Consider the following 25,121-nt stretch of genomic DNA (forward strand, 5'->3'; position numbering starts at 1 on the left):
ACAGAAATAGAACAGATGCCAGTGACACATCTTACCTTCCTACGTGAGCAGTATTTCATTGTTTATCCTTTACAATACAATGTTAGTTAATTAGTAATTTGTTTAAAACATGATGAAGCATTCAATACATTGAGAAATATGATATAGGTATGTAAATAGGTATATTATATTATATAATTCCATTGCCGCTGTAATTTAAATTTTATTTCCTATTTTATTTTACTTATTTACTTTTATTATTATTATTATTTTTTTTTTTATATTTCTCTTAATTAATATTGTATTATATAATTTCTGTAACTGTAATTTTAATTCTATTTCCTATTTTATTTTATATTCTCTTATAGGCCTATTAATATTATATCTGAACTGCAACCGAACACGAACGCTGCTCATTCGGTCTCAAATTTTGTTAATACTACTGTATCTCCTGTTTTATATTGTTTGTATTATTTTATTTCTATTTCTCTTGTTTGTATGTAATTATATTCTTTATTCTGTATATTTAAATTTAAATAAATAAATTAAATATTCTGTATATTTAAATTTAAATAAAAAAAAATAGATAACTGTGATCACAATATTAATCATTATTAAAAGAAAAAAATATAGAACCAGTTAAGATTCGAACTCAGGTTGCCTGGATGACAACTCAGCATCCAACCATATGGGCTATGCTGGTACGCAGGCTAATGCTTCCCTATTGAGCACCTAACAGAAGTAATGTCACAAACAATAGCCAATATTTTCAAAACGAGGGGTCATTGGCCACCCATACCAGGTATGACTTTAAACATTACGTCTTGTACTTTCATCTCACACAATCTTATTCCATTTGGTGATATACAGAGCGTGTCCTCTCCTTGTGAGATTCAAAGAGTGAAGTGAATTGATATTAAAACGAAAGCAATATAGTTGATCACCTTACTTGTAATTTCTAAGTAAGCGCCTTTAATATCATGGCTTCAACATTCTCAAGTGACTAGGGCTCTCAACTACGGTTAGACATCGCTGATTGTTTCCACGCAAACTCTTTTAGTCTATCAGAGGAAGCTCGTGGTGGGAAGCTGACATGTGCCCCCTTAACACTATGATTGTCCAACTTGTCTCAACGTGACGTAATGGCTGCGACAACAAGAACAACAGAAGACTACGGCTGATGACAACAATAGCAGCAGTACACAGACCTCAACCCCAACATTATCACAAAAATCACACATTGGAAAAATAATACTGAAGCATACAACAACTGGTACTGTGTGGAATAATGACGAGTAATAAAAAATAATTTTACAAGCTTTTCTTTCTCTTTTCATGATGAAAAATACAATCAGAAACTAAACGAACAATGCTCCCAATATTGTGCAGATAATTGACATTGCTGGTGCAACGGCACACCCCCCTGACACCACCGACCCGATCAACTTTTGGAGCCCAGTCTCGTGCGCTTCATGATGTTGTTGGAGTGATCGCGACGAGTGAACACGCGCATGGCTCCATAAAGCATGAGGCAGAACCAGTAGAGCTGCGGCAACATCAATACAGCGATGCCAAATTTACATCCTACTGGAAGAGACCATATTGCCTGCAAATAAACTCATTGTTTGTATAAATATTTCAACATGACATCGCCCAAACATACATTTAGGCCCGTAACACACTTGAAGAGTTTTCGCTAGCGAGAAATGTGTTGCGAGAAAGAGGCGAAGAGCCTTCCTCCACACACTTGGCGAGTACTTGCTATCACAGATCACACCTCGCTATGATCATCTATGCACTGCCTTCATGCAGAAAGCATTTTTCTGATTATAGTAATCACTCGTTGGGGGAAATATTATAGGTTATGTATTTACGTATATTGTCGTACTTATTTATATATATAACCTGTAAGTATATTGTCGTACTTTACAAATTATGTACAAACGCTTTGTTGAATCTGAGTATTCAGATGATGAGGAAATGGAGTTATATGAACATATTTTGTTAATGAAAAAAAAAAAAAAAGGTAGGCCTAAAATTAAAGCCAGAAATATCTGAAAATCACTGGTTTCGATTTGAATGATGATACGTTTAGGCGTTATTTCAGGTTGAATGGACCACAGTTTTTTGCCATTCATGATATGATAGAGAATTCTTTGCTATATTCTGATTAAAATTACGTAAACTGTTAAGACATATAGATACATTATTTCAAATGTTTAATCAATACTATTAAATCTCATCAAAATAAAATATAGCCCTATTTATATTCAGATAATCTGATATTTTTCTCCAGATTTCTTCTCTAAGTTTCGTGTTTTTATAGTTTTCATCCCGTGTATCATATAAATAGGCCTACGGGTGACATCGTACAAGTTCAATAAGTTTCTGACTGCAATTATCAGCCATCTTCCTCATTTTCAAATAAAAACAATACAATTCATCGCCACCTGTGATATCTTTTTCTACATTCAATTGTCATAAAGAGTATAAATGTCAAACATCTTTGATAAATGTGTCAAGAAAATTCGCTGAGCTACCGATTCCAGCGAGAAACTCGCGCGAGGGTTTTGCCTCGAGCAAGAATCTCTTCCAGTGTGTGGACGTCCATTTGAATCCATGTTATCAATTTTTTTATTTTCTCGCAACACATTTCTCGCTGGCGAAAACTCTGCAAGTGTGTTACGGGCCTTAAAAACAGATTTTTTTTTTTAAGTGTAAACATGTTTTTAAAACTTTTTTAATACTCACACTGTCAATCAATTCTCAGTTTTATGACACTTAAATTTATGTAGGTTGTCCTAAATTTTGCTCTACTGGCTGTATCCGAGGATGAGCTCATGCTCATTTTGGATAACTTTAGTCTGCATTATACAATTTTTATTAAAATTTCGAAAGAATTTAAGTATGAAATAATAAAAAACTTGGAGATATGAACTGAAATTTATGGCACACAGTGACTGTCAGAACTGAAAATTGATTACAGTTAATCTATTCTGCAAGAGACAGTTCTGGACTAACATTTTTCATTTCCATGTCAAGAATTGAATGATAAACTCACTTGAAAGTTTCTCCTTCCTTGACTGTAAGTAAAATTATGTTACCTGTTCCGTCTATAACTCATCTTTTTATTGTTTAATAACAAGTTAATACACTTTATGACGTAACAGTGCAAGGTTATTGGTGGAGAAGGGGGACAAATGTTTCGCCTTTACAGCATATTCAGGTCTCTCATGGTAATGTTATATCAATAGATATTAATTTTTAACAAAATAATCTGCCCTCAATGAGGGTGACCATAAAGATCCAGAATAAAACCACTACAGAATAATTTAGAAAGATAAAAAGATTAAAAACAGGAATTGTTTACTAAAAATTCAGAGAAATGCAAACCCAATAGAATCATCAATGGCCGAAATATAAATGGTAATGTAATATTTGGATTGAATCCTTAAGAATATTCAATAACATTTTTTGAATTTCAAAAAATCGGAGAATGAGTGCTTTTAAAATATTTCATGTGAATTTAGAAAGTGTGCCACGTGCACTAAACAAAAGACCAGAAACACTCCACTGACTAGTGGGAAGGTTATATTTCTCACGTAGGTATGAGATGCAGGACTCATAAATGGATTTCTTCTCCTCATCAACGTGTTGTGCCTGGAGGGCATCCCTCTCAAACCGGATTGTAGGATCAAGAACTATTCCCTTAGATTGAGTCCTGTGGATGGCTACAATATCTGCTCTTCTGTTCGAATCTAATGATGAAATGCAGTGGATCTCCTCATGTACTTTCCGTCCACAACGCTTGAGGACATCAGCAATAACGGTGCTGGCCTTATGGTGTCGACTGTTGCACAGCAGCTCTGTTTTTCGACAGAATCCCAACACGTGACCAAGAATGACTTGAGGCTTTCCCGACGTTTGATATAGAATAACTCTTCTCGGGTTCTCAGCCAGGTGAGTTGGAGATTAGCTTCCAAGCTTTCGATGGCTAGCTCCGCCATCTTCTTCAGGGATGAAGATGGCAGAGCTAGCCGTCGAAAGCTTGGAAGCTAATCTCCAACTCACCTGGTTGAGAACCCGAGAAGAGTTATTCTACGTGACCAAGAGTTTCCATCCCATTGCAGGCAGGATGGTGACAACGGATTGTGTTGAAACTTCTGCCGGGCACAGATCTAACCGCAGATAGATTGCTGGACATTTTAATTGCATTAATGTATTCTGAAATTGATAAATTTGCTTTTGATGACATCCAGGAATTTGCCTTGGGGCACTCAGAATACAGGATAATAGGATACTTGTATAAGTAAAACTTGAAAACTATTATAAACCAGATATACATACATTCACACATATATATATATATATATACACATACATACATACATACATATATACAAATGATTTGTATCCAGAACATTTTAAAACTAATACTTGTATCTGTAAAACTTGGAAATTACTAGAAATCATGTATATGTGTTAAAAAATAACCTATATACTGGGACCTGTAGATGCAGTAAAGGCAAAAATGTTTGTTCCCCTTCTCCGCAAATTGCATTGCACAATATTACATCAAAGTGTGTTAGCTTGTTATTAAACAATAAAAAGATAAGTTATAGATAGAACAGATAACAAAATTTTACTTTATCATAGTGACTTATCAGAACAATACGTCAATAAAATTCTCCCTCCTTCCTAAATTTATACACAGCTTAATGTAAACCTGCTTGCCGAATTCACTCTTGCAGTGTAGTTACAGTATAATTCTGAATTTACACATCTATCGAGAGTCTTAATACAATATTAATTTGCAGTTTTATCTTAGAGATTTCTTACTTAATTATGCTCAAAAACATCAGCATAAAAAGGCAAATTTAATTTACAAGTGTCTATATGTAACAGAAATCAAACTTTCTGATTACTTAGAGTTATGTTTAATTCAAACCTAACGTGAGAACTTACGAGCAAGAGATAAAACTCACCTCCAAATATGGCAATCCAACTAGTTTGCTGTACAGGTAGCATACATAGGGAAACATCACCACACGACAGAAAAAGAACGTGACTAGCATCACCAGGCCATTGATGACGTACAGTTGCGAAGACTTCATCTGAAGTACCAAGAAAAGATTGTATGATTTGAAGGATTAGTGGAAGAAGTGTTATGTAACATTTTGGTGAAAATTGAGTTTCCTTGGTTGAAATTGGAACCAGCACAATTCTGACAGATTTCCCAATACTGATTTCTCTTCTGTTTCCATAACCTTGTTTTTTTTTTATTTATTTATTTATTTACATCACAGCAGTTAATAATAATAATAATAATAATCATCATCATCCGACGCTTAGTTGAAGGATTCGTAACAAGCTGTTTTTTTATGGTGATGGGTTATTAGCCCTTCGCCCAACCCCCAAGCTGGAAGACCACCCTCATCGGCTATCCATGACTCAAAGTATATGATTATGTCTCGTCACGAGAATATTGTACGAAATGGAAATATAAAAATTGGAAATTTATCTTTTGAAGAGATGGAGAAGTTCAAATATCTTGGAACAACAGTAACAAATATAAATGATACTCGGGAGGAAATTAAACACAGAATAAATATGGGAAATGCCTCTTATTATTCGGTGGAGAAGCTTTTATCATCCAGTCTGCTGTCAAAAAATCTGAAAGTTAGAATTTATAAAACAGTTATATTACCGGTTGTTGTATATGGTTGTGAAACTTGGACTCTCACTTTGAGAGAGGAATATAGGTTAAGGGTGTTTGAGAATAAGGTGTTTAGGAAAATATTTGGGACTAAGAGGGATGAAGTTACAGGAGAATGGAGAAAGTTACACAACACAGAACTGCACGCATTGTATTCTTCACCTGACATAATTAGGAACATTAAATCCAGATGTTTCAGATGGGCAGGGCATGTGGAATGTATGGGTGAATCTAGAAATGCATATAGAGTGTTAGTTGGGAGGCTGGAGGGAAAAAGATCTTTAGGGAGGCCAAGACGTAGATGGGAAGATAATATTAAAATGGATTTGAGGGAGGTGGGATATGATGATAGAGAATGGATTAATCTTGCTCAGGATAGGGACCAATGGCGGGCTTATGTGAGGGGGCAATGAACCTCCGGGTTCCTTAGAAGCCAGTAAGTAAGTATAATATCTAATACATACTACAGTATTATAGTTTTTATTTCAATACAACTGGATAGAAGGTACCAGGTGGCATTGATGACGACACTGAACATAGGTTGGACAGGGTCTTGAAAAATGAAGAAATTTTAAAAACAATTTATAGAAGTGAGCTTTTTTTTTTTTCATTCTGGGACAAATATAACTCAATCCATGACACACCATTAAAATCCAGGACGTCTGGCAACCCTGATCACAACAGAGTATTAGCCTGAGAAATATTTTCTCTATAGACTACCATGTATTGTTCAAAGAAATTCTCCCAGTAACAGTTATGAAATCAGCTAGAGAGGGACAAATTTGCAATCCCTTCCATTTTGGTGTAATTGTCATTTGAATTTGATACTTACCAAATGCTCACATAGCGACCAGTACTGGGTTAATTTATAGCAAACTCCAACGAATTTCCTGCCTATGCAACTGAAGACTCACCTTCAGCTTGCTGAGGATCCCTCGGAATGACACAAATGGAGTGCTGAGCTCCATGAGGTACACGAAGCCAAACACGCAATCTCCCAGCCCACCTCGCAGGTACTGCAACACACAATCCAGCAATGTCAATTAATAACCTTCAGTTATTATTATTATTATTCAGAAGAAATCTTGGGAGACTATCAATGTGGCTTTAGAAAGGCACGATCCACCACAGACCATCTCTTCCAACTGAGGCAGACACTGGAGAAAACTTATGAATATAATGTAGTACTGCATCAGCTTTTTATAGACTTCAAGCAGGCATATGACAGTATAAAGCGAAATCAATTATTTAACGTCATGGAGGAATTTGGCATCCCTTCGAAATTGATAAATTTAATCAAAATAACACTACAGAAAACAAATAACCAGATACAATTTAATGGAAGAATGTCGGAGAGATTCGAAACCAAGAGTGGATTTAGACAGGGGGATGCCTTGTCAACTTTATTATTTAACTTGGCCTTGGAAAAGTTAGTAAGAAGTATACAGATTAATTCAGGGGGAAGCATCATGAATAGATCTTTACAATATCTGGCATATGCAGATGATTTAGTAATGATAGCGCGGTCCTTACCAGTACTGGAAGAGGCAAATGAACAAATGGAGAATGTAACAAAGAAATTAGGTTTAGAGGTAAATATGAATAAAACGATGTATATGAACACCTCCAAAACAAGGGCTGGTACCTTGAATAATGAAATATTAATAAATACTGTAAATGAGGTCCCGGGATCGATACCCGTCCCCGGAACAATTTTTCCCTTGAAATTATTCAAATCTGCTTTACAGGGAGCTTTACCTGAAAGACTAGATTTGCATAATATATACGTCACTGTGTACGTTAACAGAAAACCACAATTCCAAGTCACACAGAGATTGTGTGCACTCGATGTGGGTCTCTGGCATTTCGTCAGCGCACGCGAGTTGTGTGGATATAAAGGGAAAAGTTGAGATGGTGTCGGGTGGAGTTCCCGGGTAGCTCAGTTGGTAGAGCGCTGGTACGTTCAACCAGAGGTCCCGGGATCGATACCCGTCCCCGGAACAATTTTTCCCTTGAAATTATTCAAATCTGCTTTACATGGAGCTTTACCTGAAAGAATAGATTTGCAAATGCTGTAAATTATAAGGAAGTGGAAGCATTTAAGTATTTAGGGTCACTGGCCACCTATGATAACGACTGTTGCAAAGATATAAAAGAGAGAATTGTTCAGGTAATAGACGTTTCTTTGCTTTGGCAAAAGTAATAAAAACACGGTACCTGTCAAAACAAACCAAATTACAGATCTACAACACAGTAATAAAACCTATAGTTATATATAGATGTGAAGCCTGGGTTAAGACGGAAGAAATAAAACTCCAGTTGGAAAGATGGGAAAGGAAGATATTGAGGAAAATTTATGGACCAATAAAGATAAAGATGGATGGAGAATAAGGACAAATAATGAGATAAATCAACTGTATAAGAGTCCTAATATAGTAACAGAGATAAAAGCTAAAAGAATAGAATGGGCTGGACATATGATCAGAATGGATGATGGCAGAACGATTAAAAAGATTTTTTATGGAAACCCAGGAGGGAGAAGATACTGAGGAAGGCCGAGGTTAAGGTGGCTGGACTGTCTGGAGGAGGACCTGCGAAGGATGGGAGTTAGAAGATGGAGGAAGAAAGCAGAAAATAGAGAGGAATGGGCTGTCATCGTTAAGGAGGCACTAGCTAAACTTTAAGAGCTGCATGCCAGTAGAAGAAGAAGAAGAAGAAGAAGAAGAAGAAGAAGAAGAAGAAGAAGAAGAAGAAGAAGAAAATATTATTTGCTTGTAAGATAGTGTAACAGTTGGCCCCAATGCTGGGGATATTTTTCGAATAAAATTTTAGAACACAATTTGAACTTAATGCATTCTGAAATGCAATATCAATTGTAGACCTTTAGCATGGTATTATCAACAAACAGAAACACTTCAAGTCAAGGGGAGGTCATGTAAGATAAGCATCACATCAATGTCACATTTTATACAAGTGACATTGAACACAGTATATTGCAACTGTCTCGTCAACATTAAAAGTGATAAATAAATACATGTTATTCAATTCTCCCATGGCAGAAACTCTTCGACGTTAGATTGATGTAGATTATGCAGCATAAAATGAATATCTGTATTGCGAACTTGCCTTCCTTACTACTCCTTCATAGAGAATATACATGGTGTCCACAAATTATTGGATTTTATAATACTACTGGGTGTTCATTTCAAAGTGTGTCATGACGTCGCTGTTGTTGGGTCACCGATTTGAAGTGAGTTTCAGCTTATATGTCAGAGAAGTTGCCTATTATTTAAGGCGTTCTTCAATCTGAACTTCAGAACGTGTGCAGTATAACTTGAACGTCGTAGCAACAGATGGCGGTCTGTACGGTCTGTGTGCTACCATAACCTCTTTCGAACTGTGTTTTGCGCCAGCAAGTCGTACGCAGGGTATTTGTTATCATCGGTTGCGTACGGTAACATTCCACAACACAAATCAAATGCTCCGTGTCCATGTTGACCGTCGAAGTTAATGTCAACAAATACGTAAGTAATCGTCTTAACCCTCTCCCCATATCCCGACAGTACGTATTTCCAAACAGTTCACATTCCTGCCACTACCGGCATTACCGTACGTATCGGTACGTACTCTTCAGAATGAATGCCGTACTTGCTAGGCAACTTCTCTGCCTCATAGGTTATACACCTCTGCGGAAGTATAGGAAGATTGAATTCTCTAGGCTCATCGGCTAGCCACATGATGGCATACAGCGAGCCATGACACACTTTGAACTGAACACCCAGTATAAACTAGTATAGAACAGAAATACATGATTTTACCATATGAAGTTTGATCTTAAAGGCATTCCATGTATGTCCAACATGACATTGAAATGTCCAGGTGGTTACGCCATTCTTGCCAAACGTTCTCAATCAAGTCCTCTGTGACTGTTAATGGTGTTAATGCACCTTCTTAATTCCAGCAACATCGTTGGAAGTGGAGAAATGTAAACATTGTCCTTGACGAAACCCCACAGGAAGAAATCACATACTGTGTAGATGCATCTTTATATGTAGTGACAAACAGTCGCATTCTGTTCCTCATTTGTTTCTTGCCAAAGAGCTCACAGTGGAAGATATATGGGCTATTCCATATGAAATCGATCAGTAAAAAACCTCGCATTTTTTTATACTCTAATTTTTTCCCCATTTATACAAGGTGCTGAGGACAGTGCATTTTCAAAAATATACTATCGAAAGTCAAACGGTTTTCGTACTATTGAGCGACAAATTTAGCGTATTTTATAAAAACAAGCCTCTTTCAGCGCTCAGAACTCTGGAACCATTTGCTGCAGAACATTGAACGGGAGCTCATTTTGAAGCTGACATTTGGTAGGTTATGTTAAGAAGTAATCCTTATTTTTATTGTACACAGAGAGACAGATAATCTGATTTTACTTACTTTTAAGCTTTTTGACAATTTGTAAAAATGTAAAAAAATATTGAGAAAAAGCCTTGCATTATTAAGAGGGGTTCTTTGCTTAGTGGTGTGGCAATAAGTTTCGAGAGTATTAAATAGATTATTTTCATACGCCTGGACTTGAACGGCGCAGTACCGCACGCACTGGCCGAGAGCTGAAGATAAGCGAGCGTTGGGCGTGATTTTACTCCTGTGTTTATGAAAACTTGTGATAAAGCTAGCCCAACTATGCGCTACTAGACGAAACATCGCGTGTTTGTCTCCTGGCCTTGCTTATCTCGGCTAGCTCCCATCTCACAGTCAGACAGTCAGCTGGTTAGTTCACGCACGTACTATTTATTTTCTTTATTTGATATTTTCAATACTTTCTTATCAACATATCATCAGTAAAAAATGTGTGTTTATTTGTACTTTCAATGTGGAATCTAACTATATATTTTTAAAATATTTTTTCGGTGGCAAAGCTGTCTTAATGAGGAAAAATCTAAATTTTTCCATTTCCATAAAAGTAAGAAAAATCTGTTTATATGTGAATATAAACTTTAATTTCTCAGCATCAAACTAAACCATGATTTTGATCATTGGGTGAAAGAGTTTCGGAGCTACAACAGTTTAAAGTTGCTAATTTTATGAAAATACGATAAATTTAAATATGTTTAATTTAAACACTATGAAGTTCTGATGCCTCAAACTTTGCACAAATTGTATTACAGTTCTCTGCGTACAAAAAAAGTTTCATTGTACTTAGAAATTGTAAGGTCAATTTTCTCTATATTTCGGTCGATTTGAGATGGAATAGTTCATATACTGCTCTCACAGTCATGGTAAACATTTGCTCTTTCCTCAGAAGATATTAATTTTAGGACCCATGTTTATAGAACATTTAATCCTTGTTTTGATGCATACTACCTGCTTTCTAAATATTGGAACCTCTTTTCAGAACACTCTGTGTATGTGATCAAGTCTATTAGGCAACTGATAAACATCGAAGACGATCCCTCATACTCGTGACGTAAGTCTCACCAAGGAGAAAGGTTTGTTACAGTAACTATTACCCCTGATCACATATAATTATAACAGATTGCTCATCCATATAGGCTATGACGGCAACAATTTTTATAAATTTCACTATGCTGCCATCTAGTTACTGCATAAAAAGTCACGTTATAGCACTCATTTGAATTGTATGGAGCAACTGTACTTCCATCTATAGTCGCGACGCTGTTATTCCCTGCGTGACTCCTCCTCTTTGCTTACGTCTTAGGAAGTGAAGGCTCTATAAAGTCTAGGTAGGTAGTATCGTTCGCCATTTTTGTTCTTTCGTTGCCGAGCTACCATACGAGGAATCTATTTGCCACACCGTTAAACATTATCATGTCGTAGCTCCTATGATAATAATTCAAACGCACTGTAATTCAGCAAATAATTGTGCAGCAAATTACGTCTTCGTGTGCTTTCTGCGAACGCCAACGAAAGAGCCAAAATGGCGGGCGATTATGTTAAGTATTTATCGAGCCTTAAGAAATGAATAACGTCTTCATGAGCGAATCACAAGACGCACACGTTTAAATATAGCCGACCTGCAACGCGATTGGCTGCCGGAACGGCGAACGGTACTACCTACCTAGACTTTATTGAGCCTTCACTTCCTAAGACGTAAGCAAAGAGGAGGAGTCACGCCGGGAATAACAGCGTCGCGACTATATATGGGCTGTTCCATCTCAAATCGACCGAAATATAGAGAAAATTGACCTTGCAATTTTTAAATACAATGAAACTTTTTTTGTCCGTTGACAACTGTGATACAATGCTTTGTGCAAAGTTTGAGGCATCAGAACTTCATAGTGTTTAAATTAAACATATTTTAATTCATCGTATTTTCATAAAATTAGCAACTTTAAACTGTTGTGGCTCCGAAACCCTTTCACCCAATGATCGAAATCATGGTTTATTTTGATGCTGAGAAATTAAAGTTTATATTGATATGTAAACAGTTTTTCTTACTTTTTATGGAAATGGAGAAATTTAGATTTTTCTTCATTAAGACGCCTTTGCCCCGAAAAAATATTTTTAAAATATATGGTTAGATTCCGCATTGAAAGTACAAATAAACACGTATTTTTTACTGGTGCACCGTTGATAAAGTATTGAAAATATCAAATAAAGAAAATAAATAGTACGCGCGTGAAGTAACCAGCTGACTGTGAGACGGGAGCTAGCCGAGACAACCAAGGCCAGGAGAAAACCACGTGATGTTTCGTCTAGTAGCGCATAGCTGGGCTAGCTTTATCACAAGTTTTCATAAACACAGGAGTAAAATGACGCCCAATGCTCGCTTATCTTCATCTCTCGGCCAGTGCATGCGGTACTGCGTCGTTCAAGTCTAGGCGTGTGAAAATAATTTATTTAATATCCTCGAAACTTATTGCCGAGCCACTAAGAAAACAATGCCGAATCCCTCTTAATAATGCAAGGTTTTTTCTCAATATTTTTTTACATTTTTACAAATTGGCAAAAAGCCTAAAAGTAAGTAAAGTCAGATTATCTATCTCTCTGTATACAATAAAAATAAGGATTACTCTTTAACATAACCTACCAAATGTCAGCTTCAAAATGAGCTCCCGTTCAATGTTCTGCAGTAAATGGTTCCAGAGTTCTGAGCGCTGAAAGAGGCTTGTTTTTATAAAATACACTAAATTTGTCGCTCAATAGTACGAAAACCGTTTGACTTTCGATAGTATGTTTTTGAAAATGCACTGTCCTTAGCACCTTGTATAAGTAGGGAAAAAATTAGAGTATTAAAAAAATGCGAGGTTTTTTACTGATCGATTTCATATGGAATAGCCCATTAACAGTAAAGACTGTTTATAATGCCTGAGTGCAAAACATATTTATTTTATTTCAGACTAAAAACTTTAATAAAAATTAGCATTACTTTCCGAGCAAATTCTATCGATTTACACACAGAGATAGATGTGCAGTGCTCACCACTATGACTAAGAAGCCAAACGAGCCAATGAACAGGTGGTGCAGCACAATGACGGGCTGCTTGGTGAGGTAATCTTTGAGGCGAGCCAGGCGGGAGCCATGGCTGTTGTGGTGCCCCTCGGAGTCGTGGCTGCTGCTGTGCACGCGGTACATCGACCAGATGTCGTAGAAGAAGTAAGCTGCCCCAAACCACGCGTACGCTTCTGACATGAAGTGGGAAGAGCGCAGGAAGTTGCGGGTGCACGACCAGATGCAGACCACGGAGCCCGTCACACACGACAGCAAGGCCTGCACTGCCGAGACAATCCTGCAACGAGTCACACCAGCAGTCTAATTCAGCGGTTCCCAAACTTTTTCAGCCACGGAGCCCTTTTTAAAGCAAAAGTTTGTCGTGGAGCCCCAAGAAATGTTTACTTTTTAGTTTTATGTCTACGTTCTATGAAGCATATTTCACACGATACATAAACGGAAGTGAATATGTATGTATGTATGTATGTATGTATGTATGTATGTATGTATGTATGTATGTATGTATGTATGTATGTATGTATTTTTTTAAGCCTTGTTTACCAGCATGTTCCATTACAAAAATGTAATACTACATGCTAATAGACTACACATTACAATATTGCTAACTCTTCCGAATACAATGTATACACATTATTGCTAGCCTATTCTACTTTTCCTAAATATACTATTTACAACATGTTAACACCTATGCTACTGTTGAAGCTGTTAAATACTTTGTACAACACTATTTTAGTACCTATTCCTTTTCTATTTACAGATAAAAAAATCAATACTATTGCTAATCATTTTAAAAACTATGTTTAGAAATATACTATTTAACAAATTAACCTACTTTCCCTAAATTTACTATTTGCAACGTGTTAACATCTATGCTATGTTGGACCTTTTAAATACTTTATACAACACTATTTTAGAGCCTTTTCTATTTACAAATTAAAAAAAAAATCTATACTATTGCTAATACTTAAAAAAAACTATGTTTAGAAGAATACTATTTAACAAATTAACCTATATTCCTTAAATTTAAATTCCAACGTGTCAACATGGTACTGTTGAATCTTTTAAATACATTGTACATCACTATTTTAGAGCCTATTCTGTTTTTCTATTTACAAATTAAAAAAAAACAATGAATACTATTGTTAATTCTTTTACAATCTATGTTTAGAAGTATACTATTTATAAAATTAATCTATGTTCCTTCAATTTACTATTTACAACGTATCAACATTGTTGAATGTTTTAAATACATTTGCAACACTATTTTGGAGCCTATTCTGTTTTTCTGTTTACAAATTAAAAAAAAATCTATACTATTGTTAATACTTTTAAAAACTATGTCTAGAAGAACACTGTTTAACAAATTAACCTGTATGTATGTATGTATGTATGTATGTATGTATGTATGTATGTATGTATGTATGTATGTATGTATGTATGTGTATATATATATATAGTAATAAAGGAAACAATAATAAAAAAGTACTGGATATAATTTATTTAAACCTACAAAATTATAATATTAACAAGTAGTTAAGATATTTAAAAAATGTTACAATGTTACATGTACATTCGAAGTTAATGTGAAGAATGTGCCTGTTTCTTGCGACAGAGTTTGTCAATGTCCGGTGTCATAGAAGTCAGTTGAAGACGTATATCGTCTTCTGTGTCCAAACAAGTTCGACATTTTGTTTCTGTAGCCGTGTACCTCGAAAAGGTCGTACACAGTACCAAAAGGCAGTGAGAGAAATTTAGCTTTTGAACTTAATATCAAGAGATCCTCCCCTAACTTAACCCAAAATTTGGGAAGTGGTTTGCTTTTAAATTATACCTGACAGTGGCTGTTCGAAACCATGTCTATAAGGACCTCATATCTGAAGCAGTGAGGGCTGCTGGTTTGACATCACTGCAAATGGATCTACAATCCACTCATATTTCTTTAGAATCGATTCCTGAGTGTCCCTTGGAAAGTATGAATCATATTTTGAAGCAAATTGTCAAGGTGTTCTTTCATTATTGCTATGAATGAGACATTAATTGTTATGTTATTTTCTTCTATCAAGTTTGAAGTCAATGAGAAACGTAAAATCCTTATTGTCGACGCTTTCTATGTAGGACGCTATCTTTTTCGTTAGTGCGACAATCTCGTCATCAGCATCGAATATAGTCTTCCGTTTACCTTGTAGGGTAAGGTTGCCTATATCGCACCACTTTAGCATTTATAATATTTATTGAACAATACAGTTTTTATTTTCTACATTTCTTTACAGAAATACATTCCCAGAACATTTACCTTTCATTTAAAAAAGAATCCTTGAATTTGATTTAATATTTTAAAATTAGAATAACATTTTCGAAACGCTTGTCAGTAGTGCCATTTAGGCAACTAGTTTCCTAAATAGCACCTGCGGTTTCTTAAATCGCACCTCTTTAACTGCAGGGAATAGGATAAAGGAAAGCTTTTAATATTGAACAATATTTAATATGAATAATGTAATAAATGAAAATTACAAATTTATTGAAATTAATGAAAGAGAATAACGCTTCTCGAAATGAAATTGAAAAAACAGAGCATAAATTACCTACCATTTAAACTGCCTCAATGCGCTTTTTTTTTTGTTACACATTTGCCATGTGCTTCACCAGGCAGTTCAGACTGTGAACTGCGTCACCTTTTCTCCACGATTATCTCGAAGCCACCGAAGAATTGCTTATTGATATACGCTGTCTGAAATGGCTTGAAGATAGAAACATCTAAAGGCTGGGCCTATGAGTATTATGACGAGGAAGCTGAAGCAAGAGCACACCATTTTCCTGAGATAATCTAACAGCTACTAATTTTTTGGAATGGAGGTGGACATAAAGAAGCAGCATTTTTTTTTCTATGGCAGATTTTAGTGGCAAATAAAATGTTTCAGCTATTCGACAAATAGTTCACTGTTGATGTAACCTGACTCAGAGCAAACAACTAACGATCCTGGAGATGCACCAGCTGATAATGTATTGTTGGTGACTGGTAAATCCGGCCCTGTAACGAATTTCACCCACTCCACTTCTAACAGTCCGCACGCTGTCAACAAACACGTGACAAATAGAGGTAGAGGGTAGAGGAGGGACTGCCCTGCTACTGCTACTATTGATAAAGAAAACATTTTACTTACCGGTGAATCATAATGGTGCATTAGCCTTAATTATATTAGCCTCAGAAACCGTTTTAGCTGTATTTGATAACAGCCATCCCATTAACTGAACACATTAACCTGTTCAAATATTTTATTTACTATTACATATTACTTGGTTACTTTCTGTAACAAAAAAGGGCGCTGTTTAAAAATACAGTCCTATACGAACGGTTGGATACACTTAGTTAAATCACACGAGAAATGCCGAAATTCAAACATTAACCAAAATGACATATTGCAAGAAAGGGACGAATTCACATTGCATATTTCTGACAACAAGATCAGAAGGGAAATAAGTTGGAAAGATTTCTAAGACCCTTGGTAAATTACTACGTACATTAGTTCGCCGAAATTAACTATTTCATCAAACATTTGTGACGGATGGTAATAAAACATTATTGGAAACTTGGACTGCAGTGTCCTAAATGTAATATAATATCAAATAGCAAATACACATTAAAGCGATCTGAGGGTATTCTGAAAATGACTATAACTACAGCTAAATAGTAAATACTAGTTCGCTATGATGTAGTTTAATTAGTAACGGGAAAACGTTATGCCAATCCAGTCGCAATCCTTTCAACAGCTGTAAATGAATTAACATACTTCTATAATAAATTGCGAGTTAATCACACTCATCAGTAATTTCAAAATTGTTCCGATAAGCTAACTGCAAATTAAGAGGAAGTGCCAGCCAGCACTTTGCTGTAAAATAGAATAAAATAATACTTTTAAGAAGTCGCGTTGTGAAAATAGCTAGCAATAAATGTCCACAAGAAAGAAGTGTACGATCCGTAATTACGACAGCGTGTGCTTCCCAGCTAGGCAGTCCGTGGTTCCATTCCTGACGTGGGGTGAAGTTTATCTCTATGCCACAGGACTCGGTAGATCTTGCACTTGTCCTGTAACGTCTCCACGATGGTTCTGTATTGTGAGAGATAGGTACTACTGTTGGTCCTGAGATATGTCATTCCCTTCATCTCGTTGGCTTGTTGAGTCGGTTAAGGCGGAGATAAAACAAGACAAAACGAAGACCTGCCGAAGGATAGCGAGACTCCCTCGAATCATTAAGAAATGGACAAAGGGCTAAAGTAACGAAGAAGTTCATTACGCGTCATCATCAGTAATTATCAAATCAGGCTTGGCATTGGAATCAGGTTCCCGCTTTCAAACTAGGCAGAGGGAGTCGGATGTTAACACCGAATGAGTAAGTTCAAGGCGAGATTTATTATAACTAAAAACTTGAAACAATTATAAAGAAGAACACACTAACTAAACTAAATTGTTATAACAAAAACTAAACTAAAGAGCTAGTAATATATTACAGAACGCGAAAGCGAAAGATCACCAGACCAAATGTTTTCAATACGTACAACACACAGGCAGGCAGGGAGGCAAGACTGAGGATCTGACCACCTGACAACCATAAACTGACTGAAAGACTCTCGCTACTGAAGAGTGTGGTGGGTGGGGAGCAAGTTTCACCCCTAACTTCTCCAAGTTCTAGGGTCGGATTTACCAGTCACTAACAGTAGAAGCACTCTTTGACATTTATAAATTATCATAGGTGGCACAAAATACCTGGTGCGCTTGTACAACACACACACTTGTTGTATTAACGCCCTTCTCACCGCTTGATATTGCACCCTCCTGATGCATTCCTCGTTCAGCTAAAGTTTTTGGGGCCTTCTTTTTTACGGTTAGAATTGCTACAGTTGCTCATATCGCACCGGTGCGAATTAGGCACCTACAAAGTGGTGCGAATTGAGAAACTACGTCATAAGTTATTATTTCCTTCATTCTAGCCTATGTTCGAAAATCGTACAAAGTTAAAAGTTCTTTAATATTTCCTTAAACCAATAACATCTTAAGTTTATGGATTGCTTTGCATACAAATCCGTTAGTTACAAAATGTTAGCTAAATATACATCCACCTGAGCGATTATATTAGATACACTATCACCACGCTGCTGACACAGAGAAGTGGCAGAAATCAAGTGACATGGTGGAAGTTCATGTAGTAGATTGTAACAATACCACTAAATGCCACACTACTACAGTAACTTGTTTTAAGGGGAATTGGACGTTATCGCATGCAAAGTAATGGTAAAAATAGCCTATCTTCAAGCGGTCAGAATTGTAATACTATTTATCACAGTTCTTTCATTTTTTTTAGTGATATATGTATACACATTAAGCTTTAAAATGAAAGAAGAATGGTTAATCTAGTGTAAATCTTACCCTTAAATTAATTTTTGAATTTAATCTTATTTTTTGTATAAATTCACTACATACCTGTGATTAGGTACACTCTATTCACTTATCATAGCACACATTGAATTAAAATTTTGGCCACTTACTGCTAATAAATACTAAAACATACCCTACTAAAATTATTAAAATATCTGTAATATTATGGGCATACGGCTTATACTAATCTTCCATTCCTTTTTAATTTATTGACGGTGATGATTGCTATAAACCCTATGCCCATAATATTATAGATACATGAATAATTTTAGTAGGGTATGTTTTAGTATCTATTAGCAGTAAGTGGTCAAATTTTCAATTCAATATGTGCTATAATAAGTGAATAGAATGTACCTAATTATAGACATGTAGTGGATTTATAAAAAAATTGTGCTTAATTAAAAAAATTAATTTAAGGATGAAGATTTACTCTAGAGTAACCATTCTTTTTCATTTCAAAGCTTAATGTGTATACATATATCACTAAAAAATGAAAGAGCTGTGATAAATAGTATTATATTTATGACTGCTTGAAGAGAGGCTATTTTTACCATTATTTTGCATGCGATAATGACCAACTCCCCTTAAAATAGCAGAGGTGCCATTTAGGGAGCGGTGCGATTTATGCCACTCTACCCTATGTATGTGCTGAATTCATTTTTTAAAAATGTCTGCCAAGTAACATAATTTGTACAACCATTCCTGATCATTCAAATAATCTGCTAGCAAACTGTTCTGGTAATTCAAAAGTGAAGAAACTTCCGTTCGAAGTTCATGTAATCGGGACAACGCTTTACCGCGCGATAACCATCGCACTTCTGTGTGTAATATTACTAACAATGACTTGTGTATACTACCCATATCTTCACACAGGATTTCATGTAGCCTACACTGCGAAGGTCGTGCCTTAACAAAGTTGATAATTTTGACGGCGTTGTCTAGTACCTGCTGTAAAAACGCTGGCATTTTTTAGTTGCGAGGGCGTGTTAGTGTAGTACACAGTAACTACTTGTTCAGTTTTTAAAACTTTTTTGATCCTTGTAACAGCGCCAGCAACAGGACCTACCATGGCCTTTGCGCCATCTGTGCACACGTCAATGCAATTGTCCCACGGTATCGAGTTTTCAATGAAGAAAAAAAAAATTCAGTACCGCTTGTAGAGGATGGCAATGGCTGCAGAACAAAATATTTCATGAAAGAACCTGAAAATTCATACCGCACAAACATCATTAACGTACATAATCCGGCAAAGGCCGTGGATTTTTCAAATTGTAACGAAAATTTCGTTTAACTGATACGGGAAATCATGATATTTTTTACGTTTTTTCATAGATTCTAAATTCGGTTATGCAGTGTTATTTGATAAGGACACACTGGAAATCAAGTTTGCAGTTTTCTCGTCCACCATGCACTTCACTACTTCACTAATAGTGGTTTCATAAGAGTTTCAGCAAGTACGTTTTCAGTGCTTTCTCGTTATTTGTTTTTACACTAGGTAAAATTTTGTCTGAACTGCATGGAGTTCGTCACTTTTTCTTTCGAAGTAGTCTGCAGTTTTATTTGTGAATTTTTGAATTGAGAAATGCCGTCTAAGCTTGGCAGAGAACATAGAAATATTGGGAAAAACTTTGTTACATATCACACACTGTAGACGTTCATCAGCAAACTCATTGAATCCCATGTCCAAATATAAATCACAATATTTCCGTTTGTTACTTTCAATACCTCTACACTAGGCATCGCAGACTCTGAGACAGGATCATGTTCAACATATTTCGAACAATTCCCAGGAATTCGCACCATCTTCTTTGAAAGTAAGGTTATAGCTGTTGTTATCTCCCTTTGACTGAGCACTGGTTGATGGCCAATCACTCTCAGGTCTTAGGGAGCCCGTCTTAAGCCATAGTTCCGGTTCAACGAAAGTTTAGCTAACACATCTATCAAATTAACATGCAGGTATACAGTATATATATATATATATATATATATATATATATATATATATATATATTTTTTTTTTGAGGTAACGTCAATAGATTGTAGATTTCACGTACCACGAATAACAAACGCTCCCTGACCGGTATATAAAAAATAAAATAAATTTCTAGAATCATTGAGTACTTGGAAAGCAAGAAAGATCGAGATAGTTCCAGTGACGAGTAGATCTAATATTAATGCTACCATGTAGCAAGAAGACCGCAAACTACTTTCTAAGGAAATATTTTTCGCTTGATGGAAGTAGTTTCCGTTTTCCCCGCTAGAGACTATATGGAATTAGCAATTTTTGTCATCTTCATAACTTCCGCGGACGGAGCCCCTGAGAATCATTCGCGGAGCACACTTTGGGAACCGCTGGCTCTAATTAGTCTACGAAATGTAATCGTGATCACTAGCAATAGTGACGTCCCAGGGGCAGCGAAGTAAACTGCCTTTGCTTCACTCCCACCCTGTCATCAAACTCCCCTACAACCCCAGTACACAAGCAACTATCGGTGACAGGTTACCTGCTTAGATTTAGTTTGCTTCTTTCTCAAAACCTTCAACGTCTGTTCGGAAACGTGTGTTTAAGAAAGAATGGAAACAGTATTTCTTGTACACAAGGTGACAATGTAGATGCCTCGTGTGTTCTAAAAAATTATGGTTTATTTAACGACGCTCACAACTGCAGAGGTTATATGAGCGTCACCAGTGTGCCGGAATTTTGTCCCGCAGGAGTTTTTACATGTCAGTAAATCCACTGACATGAGCCTGTCGCATTTAAATACACTTAAATCCCATCGACCTGGGACGGGATCGAACCCGCAACCTCGAGCACAGAAGACCAACGCTATATCAACTACGCTACCGAGGCCGACTCGTGTGTTCTAAAATTCTAATAGGCACTTAAGGTACGGTCACACGTCGCTACTTTTGCAGCGCTGCAGTACAAAAGTTGCGCAGCAAAATTAGCGACGTGTGACCGTACCTTTACCAATCTAACATGACCATTGTCAGGATCATTGTGATGATTTCATGGATTCAAGTTATATGCGAAAGAATCAAAACATTACGTCTTCAATACCAGTTGTATACAGATGTTGCATAAAGAATCAATAGGCGTCATAGGCTACGCTGGTAATAGGCCTACACCTCCTAGCAAAACAGGAAAAATAATACAACGTTCAGTTATAGATGGTTTTCTTTCCCAGTAGTGTCAGTGCAGTACAAAGAAGCAGTTGTGTAAAGTTTCGTTTTTCTTTGTCATAATGACGAAGAACAAAAACGTAAACACTGAAACATATTGTAAGTAAGTTCGGGGAGGGGTGATACTTTCAGTTTACGCGGAGAAAGGATTGTATGTAAATTATGCAATTCAGAGGTACAAGTTACGGGTAAATGGCACCAGGGGCGGCCCGTCCTTATGTGCTACAGTACAATGATAATTTTTGCTCAAATAAAGTGTTTGCAATACCAAAGTATTTGATCTGCCATTTGACAATTTCCCGTTGTTATGTTCATGAAGCGTTATAGAGTGTTTAGTCTTCGCTCTTTGGTGCCTCAGGGGGTTCGTTGTGCTACTCAAAACTTACATGAGAATGTAGACAGTTAATGCGCATCTGCGAAGCTGAAATAACTGCTCTGATTGGCTATTTTTACGCGGGGAAGTGCTGTAGTCAGCTTCAGCACAACACAGCTTGGAGATTGCAAAAGTAAAGCGTAAGGAAAGAATGCTTGTTTGTGGAGGAACTCGGAACTATGTACAATGTATTTGGTAATTCAAATGTTCGACTGCTGCTGCCATCTACCAGTTTTTTGAGGTTCCTCCTGAATTAGTCAGCAAGCGACGGAAAATTGAATCCCAGAAAATTGATGCCAAGGAGGCATGTAACCGTATAATTCAGGAAACTACTCATCGTTTCCAATCTTTAAGCTACCTACACGCAACAAAATTGTTAAAGAGCGAATTTTTTGATAATTTTTTGCATAATTTTCCTGAACGCGAACTTGAAGTTGCTGTCAACAGCTATACTGTACTGGACAAAAGAATGTTAAAGATACAACTTGGAGTTCTATACGGAAGATCCGACTTCCGAAATATAGATGGCTGTTCAGTTGTTACAAAACATAGTCTCCAACAATTCACAGGATCCATTCTGTGAAGTAACGAAGTTGTTAAATATTTTGGTTACAACACCAATGACCACTGCTGAGCCAGAAAGATGTTTTTCTTGCTTGAAACGCATAAAAAAGCTTTTAAGGAACACTATGTCCCAGGATCGCCTCACTGCTCTTGCAATACTGCCAACTTAAAGAGTATAATGTCCAGGATGGAGGGATTTAACGTTTAACACCAGGGTAATTATTGACAAGTTCTGCAGTAGGAAGGAACTCCATATTTCGTCACTAGGCGAATCTCAAATTAAGATAAATGCATATAAGTGTATACAGTAGGCCGATATAGAGATTGTAGCACACTCATTATTTTGACCACCAGCCGCTACTGAATGGCACTTGGAGCGGCACTGCAGTTCTGAAGAACATAGAAGACAGGCTCGCAGTGAAAAGATTGCATCGAATGTACAAAGATGCCCGAATGAGACTTTCTTCAGGGATTTGTGTGATATGATGGCGCGTGCAAATATTCCTTTTAATAAATTAGAGAATGTACATTTTCGATAACTTTTACGAAAATACACTAGGCAAGATATTCGTAAAAACTACTTAACTCCTGTATATATGTAGACGTTCTAAACAAAATTAGAGAAAATGTGGGTGAGAAGAACATATTTATCAGTATTGATGAAGCAACAGTTTATACTAAATGTACCGGAAAAAACCTCAACCAGGTAACTTGCCCCGACCGGGAATCGAACCCGGGCCACCTGGTTTCGCGGCCAGACGCGCTAACCGTTACTCCACAGGTGTGGTGAAGTAGTTTTAATTACAACCCTAGAGCAGTTATTTGTAATATTTCAGCATACTTATCTAGGTTGGCAACGCTGAATTCAATAAAATCAATTTCCAATAGTGCTGTAACGACGAAAAAAAAAAAACACTATCGTGCAAAAATATTTCTAAAGATGCATCTACACGGTTCAATTTCCAATGCTTTTAAGCGTACAATCTAGAGAGAATACTGAAAGAATTAAGATTAAATGTTAAGCACAGGAACGCCATTTCATAATTTCAATTAAGAAACACGCCAAACGAATTATCTTTGCAACAAAAAACGGATGCTCCCTGGACCAAATTATCGTATTTTATAATTGTTTGAATGTAACAGAAGTCAGAAGTCTTGCTAAACATGTTATTGCTGAAGCACTGCGAAATGGGGTCAATGTAGATATAGACCACTCTTACACTAATCCTAGAGTAATTTAAGCTTATTAATCAAATGTGATTCTACTTACTGTTTTTTATATGCTCACCTGTATGTAATTTCTATTTTATACATATTTCATTGTTATTTTCCATCCAAAGATCATTAAGAACGATGAATATTACTTAATATCTCCTATCTTTCTTCAAATAGTGTTTATATGTCATGTTAATTTTCATTTGTTTTCATAAGTTAACAATGATGCACATTGGGAGCAACATATAAGATATTATTTTCCTACACAATCCACGCTATATTCACGTTGTTTTGAAATGATTAATCGAAGATGGTTTGCTTATTGTTTATTACACGCACATTTGTATGTAATTTATATTCCATACTTTTTTTTTTGTATCCCAAGATCATTCAGAATGGTGAATATTATTCATGCTTGTTTCCTGTATTTCTTAAAATAATGTTATGTGGCATGTTAGTTTTTATTTGCCGTTATTTACGCCAAAAAAATAAAATAATAATAATTTCGTACTCACTCCACATCCTATATTCACATTTTTTTTTCAGTGATTTATTAAAGAATGTACCGGTATTTAAAAGACTAATTTAGAAACATGTTACATAAATCATCCTTGTGCCAAAAGAGAATGCTCCCTGGACCAAATTATCGTATTTTGCAGTGGTCGTCAGTGCTCGCTGAAATGGGTAATAATATAATATAATTATGTTGTACGTAGCAAGATCGATTATTCAATTGATAGGATATTTTATGAGATTGTCATGACTGAGATATCTATTGTCAATTCCTTTTATTTGTCAGTAGGCCTCGACTGACGAGTATATAAGGACTGGTGCTCTTAGTGGTGGAGGTCAGGAAATAAGTAACATTCACCCGAAATGGCGTGCCTGTGTTTAACAATTACCGAATTTAAAACAAACGTTCTATTAAGATGCATGAGGAGTTTGTTCTACAAATCACATTTGGAAACCAGGCTTTACGAAACAGGAAATGGACGTCGTCATGAATGACTCTCATAGAGGTATGAATGTGTTAGGATATTTAACACAGAAGTATGTTACGTCACATAATGTAAGTGTACGTTTTATGCAAGTTAAACAGGCTTGTTAGCAGCTGAAGGTCACGACTCAGCAAAGATAATTTAAAACAAACAAGTTGTTTTAACTCTCCAGGGGCACGCGTCAC

General features: G+C 36.2%; 1 protein-coding gene across 1 annotated transcript in view; it reads right to left on the reverse strand.

Annotated features, from left to right (window-relative positions):
• Nucleotides 1–828: 828 nt before the first annotated feature.
• The window catches only part of LOC138713114 (TLC domain-containing protein 3A), a 45,496-nt gene continuing 21,203 nt past the window's right edge, over nt 829–25,121 (reverse strand). Inside the window, exons 3-6 of the mRNA XM_069844894.1 lie at nt 13,142–13,448; nt 6,610–6,711; nt 4,965–5,093; nt 829–1,585 (exon numbers count right to left, since the gene is read on the reverse strand). Of these exons, the coding sequence (XP_069700995.1) occupies nt 1,421–1,585; nt 4,965–5,093; nt 6,610–6,711; nt 13,142–13,448 (703 nt within the window). The 3' untranslated portion in view covers nt 829–1,420. The remainder of the gene's footprint in view (nt 1,586–4,964; nt 5,094–6,609; nt 6,712–13,141; nt 13,449–25,121) is intronic.

The sequence above is a fragment of the Periplaneta americana genome, chromosome 14, assembly GCF_040183065.1.
Source record: "Periplaneta americana isolate PAMFEO1 chromosome 14, P.americana_PAMFEO1_priV1, whole genome shotgun sequence".
In the NCBI taxonomy this organism is placed as follows: Eukaryota; Metazoa; Arthropoda; class Insecta; order Blattodea; family Blattidae; genus Periplaneta; species Periplaneta americana.